This window comes from Synchiropus splendidus, chromosome 10 (assembly GCF_027744825.2).
Source record: "Synchiropus splendidus isolate RoL2022-P1 chromosome 10, RoL_Sspl_1.0, whole genome shotgun sequence".
Lineage (NCBI taxonomy): Eukaryota > Metazoa > Chordata > Actinopteri > Syngnathiformes > Callionymidae > Synchiropus > Synchiropus splendidus.
Window position 1 is genome coordinate 7,411,738 of NC_071343.1, and position 7,278 is coordinate 7,419,015.

The following is a 7,278-nucleotide window of genomic DNA, read 5'->3' on the forward strand; positions in this document are numbered from 1 at the left end:
ACTGAAACATCTCGTCATCATTTTATTTATTGTGTGCTTGGAGACATCGGCCTTGCCTAAATGCTACGTCATGAACACCGAGCATTTAGTTACGTCGCGTGGCCTGCCCTCATTTAGCATAGATCACAATCATCTTCAAACTACTGTTGAAGAAAATCTTCCCGTCTTTCTCGGTGCTGCACTTATAGCGGATGACATCCAACATCGCATTTTTGACGTCAGTGCTGAATTCCTCTCGGAAATTTTTTCTGTTGGTCATGTAGTTGAGCAGACAATTTCCGGTGCTGTCATTGCCATCGAAGCACTCTGTGACCTCGAAACTGTTAGGGATGTCGTGTTCTTCGAATTCCATCCCATGTTTCTTCAGAGAAGCCACGATGTCTCTGGAGCAACGGTACTCCTCGTTCGGGCCCACCAAGAGCTCCTTCTTGAAGGTGGTCCACAGAGTGTCCCAGCCTCCCCCGTCTGGTTGGTAGACAAAGACTTCATGACCAAAGGAGACACCTCATTGGCAGTGAGACTTACCTGCTTCAATGATGATCATGATTCTGCCATTGGGTTTCAGAGCGCGTCGGTAGAACAGCAGAGAGTCATCAAGGTTTTTCACATAGTAGATCATCTGTCAAAAAGAGGACATGGATCACTTGGATGGATCAAAATCATTTAGATGCCTGGGCAAAAAAATAAAGGACATAATGACAAAAATAAAAAGACTTTAAACTACATTGGTTTCAGATTGGCCTGAGTCAGGTGCTAGCGATGGGGGTACCAGTTTAAGAAAAGTGGGAGACAACCAATGAGGATGATGGATGTGGTCAAGGAGGACGTGTTGAGGATTAAAGTGACTGTGGAGATTGGTTCAGAGGTGGAGGAGGCCGACTTGCTGTGGCAAAAGAGGACACTGTTTCATGAAGTGCCCGCCCTTCATGGAAAAGGCCAAAAGACAAAAATGCTATGGACACATTTCAAAGACATAACAGAACCCCAGTGGCCAGGAGACTGATCTGATCACCTTGTTTGGTTGACCAACTTAAAGCTTGTATTTCCATTTCATAAAAAGCAAGTCTTATTTTTAACCAGTTTAAAGGCAGATTTTACCTGAACCATGTGAATGAAGTCAAATTTCTTGATGTCTTTCTGAGCCTTGGCTCGTCCCCGCTTCACGTACCCCTCGCTGTGCATGACGTGCCAGGTGAACGGCACATCCTTAAGGCTTGGGGTGTTCTTCACCAGCTCTGTAGAGAAACACATCGATCTGCCTCAATTCCACAAGGAGCTATATGTAGCTCTAGGCCCAAATTGAGTTAGCATTCCACCAAAACAACATTCAAGAATTATAAAAAGGATGCCACATCTAGAGTAGGGGATCTTAACCTTTTTGGTCTTGGGGCCCAACTTTTCCACGGTAAATGGGCCTGGGACCCATTCAAGGAATAGAACTAATTCATTACTCTTGATTTAATAATAACCATATTTAATCTACGTACTGTACATGTGAACAAACCCAAAGTGTGATCATCGCAAATATATTTTTATGTCATCAAAAAGTCAAACCAGCCGCAGAAGCAGGCCATATTCTTCAAATTTATGAAAGACAAAAATGCAGTTGATCCAAACTGTTGAGAAAATTGGAAAAACTGTACGTCATGAATACAATTTTAAGTAAAATAAATATACTAAAACAATGTCTACATATCGTGAAATAAGAATAAGATATATATTTTCGAAATATAAACTAAAGCAGATAAAAGTGTAAATGAAAGTTTTGCCATCAAATGTAATTTTAAAAAGTGCTCCAACAGGCACTTTCATGAACAGTTTTTACTGTTGGGAAGCGTATTAAAACTGAGGGTCACTGAGGTTTAAAACAGAATACTTTTTGCGGCCCTCTAGGTGGCGAGGCCGATATTTGGGCTGTGATATTTGAGGGATTTTTTTTACCTTTGAAGTCGTCAACCAGTTCACTGCTGCCCTCCACGATGTCACTGGAGAGGGAAACACCTGGACAGAATTCCTGCAGGAGATTCAGAATCTGGATGTCCACCTGTCCTGAAATAACCAAGAGACACAGCATATTGAAATGGGTAAGAGTGCTATTAAGCAAAACATTTCATTGATTTCAGTCGGCCATTTCTATCCCAGAAAAATGCCCCACGTAACGTACCTCCTCCGCTTCCAATTCCCAGAATGTCCAGGTTGTTTTTTCCTTCGACCATCCTGCAGCAACGCACATGTCACAGATCATGTCTTTAGTTACACTTACAAACGTTTTAAATCTATGCAGCTTTTCTGGATAAACAACAGTGGCAAGACTTGAACGACCTCATAGAAAAGAAGACACCGACTGGAGCAAACAGAAAGGATGTGTGCAGGTAGAATGAGAGTTCCAAAACTCTGGCATGAACGAGAACTGCATTCATAAATCACAATAGAAACGAACCTTTCAAAGTCATCAGGCAGGACTTTCTGCATGGTCTCAAGAATGGCCTCATGTTCTCCTGATTTCTCCAGGTAGAACTTAAACGTTTTAACTAATTCGTCTGCATAGCAAGTTTTGGGGTCATCATCATCGCTATCCATGGCTGACATAGTCGACGCAGAGATGGAGGTCACTGCAACAGATTATGAGCAGAAAAGCAAGTCAGACGATCCAAAAACATCCTCTATCTTAGAAGAGGAAAAACAACCAGTACCTTGGAAATGAGATGTTCGGCAGACAGGGGAGTGACTGTTGCAGGCTCAGCACCAGGAACATTTATATGGTGTGAAAGCCACCTCCCCTCCCTTGACCATGTTACGCAACCCCTAATAAACTATGAAACATTCATTGGTCCTGTCAGATTCTGATCCATCAGTGCAGCAAGGACTGCCAAAATCCTCAGCCAAAAATTCAAACAGGTTCTCAGAGATCTGTAGAAAGCAAATCTAAAAACAAGACACATTGAACCTCCATGAAAATGAAATGAAGATATTGTTGTATCCTGGCAACTATCTATACATATCACAAATTGATGGTTTAAAAACGAGCACTTATTTCCTCTCATCCGGGCACAGTTGATATTTGTCAACAAGGGCTTTTTAAACATGTTCATTTTCAGATTCAATTGAGCTTCCAGTCTTGAATAGTAAAATAGTTAACTGACAAAATGCTAAAAGCAAATTCCTCGCCTGCTTAGTACAAACAGAAGGGATGCAGGTTCAGTCCAACTCGTGAGGAGCCTGTAAATGAGTAAAGTTGGGGCTTGCTCACACTTGGAAAAGGTGCTGTTTTTTTGTTCAGTGACATTTTGTGAGTCAATAGAGTCCAGGCTGCTACGGCCTTCTGCCAGCAACACACAGAGATCATCTAGCAAGTTTGTTCTTGTTTGCCTTGTTTTATTCACAACATTCTGTGACTGCTCAGTTCTCAAACGTACGTCCAAAAACCTCTAGCAAAGGTTCAGACAGCATCTCAGTAGAAACCGAATCGAGAAGCAATTTAGACGAGCTGAACCGTCATGAAAATGACATTTCTTGGCGCCTATCTACACATAGCAGCGATAGATAGCTCGAATAGCTCGCTATTATTTCACCCAGCAGGGCAGATAGTGCTTAACAAGGGCAACATTTTTATTTGTCACCAAAATGAAATGTTAACAGCCTTGAGAGTGAGGACTGGAATCCAATCTGATGGAGACAATTGTGCTTTTGTTCGCCGTTTAATGAGTTGCCCGTCATTAAAACCGGTACAACAGCATCGGCCAGGGCTGCCAACATGTGACAGTTTTGATCAGTGAGAGGTGTCATGTGAAGGGAGGGTGGATGGAGAGACATGGCAGGTATGGCGTGAGAGCCTGAAGTGCCAACTCTCACATATTTGGCATGAGATCCTGGCATCACAGCAGACCAGGTGCAGTCCACCATTCAGAGCCATTTTTGTTTTACTGTCTTGCTGCAAGGAGCCACATCCCACTACTTTGTACAAACAAGGCTCACCTGAGCAGGTGATTTTTCGGCAGCACAGCGGTTCATGCACGGTCTCTCTTGTGCATTTATTTTTAAAATGAATACATATCACCAGGACAACAGGAGGAGACTTCGGCCAATAGTCGAACCTCAGATCCAGGAGGAACAGTGTGGTTTTCGTCCCGGTCGTGGAACACTGGACCAGCTCTATACCCTCCATCGGGCGCTCGAGGGTTCATGGGAGTTCGCCCAACCAGTCCACATGTGCTTTGTGGATTTGGAGAAGGCGTTCGACCGTGTCCCTCGCGATGTCCTGTGGGGGGTGCTTCGGGAATATGGGGTGCGGGACCCTCTGCTAGGGGCTGTCCGCTCCTTGTATGACTGGAGCAGGAGCATGGTTCGCATTGCCGGCAGTAAATCAGACCTGTTCCTGGTGCATGTTGGTCTCCGGCAGGGCTGCCCTTTGTCACCGGTTCTGTTCATCACTTTTATGGCCAGAATTTCTAGGCGTAGCCAGGGGTCGGAGGGGATCCGGTTCGGGAACCACAGAATTTCATCTCTGCTATTTGCGGACGATGTTGTTCTGCGGGCCTCATTGGACCGGGACCTTCAGCATGCGCTGGGTCGGTTTGCAGCCGAGTGTGAAGCGGCTGGGATGAGGATCAGCACCTCCAAGTCTGAGGCCATGGTTCTCGACCGGAACACGGTGGTTTGCTCTCTCCAGGTTGGTGGAGAGTTCTTGCCTCAAGTGGCGGAGTTTAAGTATCTCGGGGTCTTGTTCTCGAGTGAGGGAAAAAGGGAGCGTGAGATTGATAGACGGGTTGGTGCAGCGGCAGCAGTGATGCGGTCGCTGTATCGGACCGTCGTGGTGAAGAGGGAGCTGAGTCACAAGACGAAGCTCTAGATTTACCGATCGATCTACGTTCCCACCCTCACCTATGGTCACGAGCTTTGGGTAGTGACCGAAAGGATGAGATCGCGGATACAAGCGGCTGAGATGAGTTTCCTCCGCAGGGTGGCTGGGCGCACCCTTAGAGATAGGGTGAGGAGTTGGTCATCCGGGAGGAGCTCGGGGTGGAGCCGCTGCTCCTCCACATCGAGAGGAACCAGCTGAGGTGACTCGGGCATCTGATTCGGATGCCCCCTGGACGCCTCCCTGGGGAGGTGTTCCGGGCATGTCCTACCGGGAGGAGACCCCGGGGAAGACCCAGGACTCGCTGGAGAGATTATGTCTCCGGTCTGGCCTGGTAACGCCTTGGGATCCCCCGGGAGGAGCTGGAGGAGGTCTGTGCGGACCGGGAAGTTTGGGCTTCCCTTCTTCGAATGCTGCCTCCGTGACCCGACCCCGGATAAAGGCAGAAGAAGACATATCACCATGATCCTCTTTGAACTGTCAAGCGGCGTAGATAGAAATCTATGAACCATTTACTTCATTTCTACATTTTTTGCGTCACCCTTTTGTGTGTGAGCAACGATGCAGACTGGAGCGTCTGATGTTGACTCTTCGCTCCACTGACTGAAACGGACTTCACAGCAGTGATGAACAATAGGTGAAACACATGCCACACATTCAGTTTAGGGAATGACTGAAGTGTATGAACTGCAATGAGTTGTAAATCATTGAAACCTGTATAACCGCTTCATCAACGTCAACTGCTGAAAATACCATGCTCAAGTGTCAAGTTGACTATGTCCTAAACTACTTGAATATGTTTCCCTGCCACCGTGGACTGATAATAAATGACAAACAGCATGAAAAGGGAATAGAACAATAAACAGCAACTATGACAGAACACAATCTTTAGTTCCTGTGCTGTAGTTCCAGAGGCAGAGCTCTCTATTTACCGATGCATCTTCACCTTGGCTCAAGAACGAGATCCCGGATACAAGAGGCTGACATGAGTTTTCTCAGACAGGTGACGTGCATCTTCCTTAGAGATAGGGGGATAAGTTCTGTCACTGGGGAGAGACTTGGAGTAGAGTGTAGAGAGGAGTCAGTTGCGGTGGTTTGGGCGTCTTGGAGATGCTCCCTGGACGCCTCCCTTTGGAGGTGTTTCAGGCAGGGCCAGATAGGAGGAGAGGGGTCGACCCAGGACCAGGTGGAGGAATTATATCTCTTCACTGGCTTGGGAGCATCTGGGGATCCCCGGTCGGAGCTGGTGGATGTTGTCTAGGAGTTGGTCCTTTTGAAGCTGCTGCCCCTGTGACTCGGCAACCAATAAGAACAATGAGGATGGGCGAATCAGAAGCAGAATCAGATTTATTGCCATGTTCAGTGGGGATCCACCAACTAGGAAAGTGCTTTGGAATAAAGTGCAGTCAAAATAAAATAAAATAAAATGTTCCCTCAAGTATATATGTTTCCAAAAACCAGGTGCATACACAGACATATGCACGCACCTTCACAAAAACAAAGGACCTCACACGAATCGTGGAGCTACAGTTGCCGCTTCTGACCGCAAGAAGCTGCGAAAAGACGAGAGCAGGTGCCAACAATGAATTAGCTCGGCTATTAGGCAAGAGATTTTGGGGTGTGTTGGCGAATAAGTGCCAACTCCCACACAACTGAAAGTTGGCAGCCCTGCACCACTGGGTTACACTACCGTTGACGGTTAACCAAAACCTTAAGCCGCCAAGGTCCTAATCTAGTTGAAATTTTTTGACCTTGACCCTGGACTAATGAATGACAAACTGTGAAAAGGAAAAGAAAAATAAACAGTGAATATCACAGAAAATGATCTGGAGTTACAGTTCTGACCACAAAATGCTGCTGAAAGTTACAAATCACAAGAGCAGCTGCCTCTCTGTTCACTAACCAGCCAATCACAACTGATTCACGTATGATAATTCTCTTTATCTTCATTAAAGTCAATTGAAGTTATGTATTCAGCCTTGATATCAGAGCTGAACATTAAGACATTACTCTACAGCGCAGCCACATAGCAAGGATTGAGGACAAAATCTAGCATTTATTTTTTTTTAAATTACAGTTGTGAAAACAAAACCTCTTTGACGGAAGCCATAAAAAACACTGAAACATCTCGTCATCATTTTATTTATTGTGTGCTTGGAGACATAGGCCTGGCCTTAATGCTACGTCATGAACACCGAGCATTTAGTTACGTCGCGTGGCCTGCCCTCATTTAGCATAGATCACAATCATCTTCAAAGTACTGTTGAAGAAAATCTTCCCGTCTTTCTCGGTGCTGCACTTATAGCGGATGACATCCAACATCGCTCTTTTGAGCTCGTCGCTGGAGGCCACTTGGAAATCAGATCTCTCGGTCAAGAAGTGGAGTACACGGTGTCTTTTCACGCAGGCCACGATTTCTC

At 45.8% G+C, this 7,278-nt stretch overlaps 1 protein-coding gene across 1 annotated transcript; it reads right to left on the reverse strand.

Annotated features, from left to right (window-relative positions):
- Positions 1–9: 9 nt before the first annotated feature.
- On the reverse strand, positions 10–2,735 carry LOC128766134 (histamine N-methyltransferase A-like). Its single transcript, XM_053877544.1, has 7 exons — positions 2,694–2,735; positions 2,441–2,612; positions 2,165–2,217; positions 1,942–2,049; positions 1,099–1,235; positions 526–619; positions 10–465 (listed from the first exon to the last, which is right to left on the reverse strand). Exons 2-7 carry the CDS (start codon positions 2,587–2,589, stop codon positions 110–112), a joined length of 897 nt encoding a protein of 298 aa, XP_053733519.1. The 5' UTR covers positions 2,590–2,612; positions 2,694–2,735; the 3' UTR covers positions 10–109.
- Positions 2,736–7,278: the final 4,543 nt, after the last annotated feature.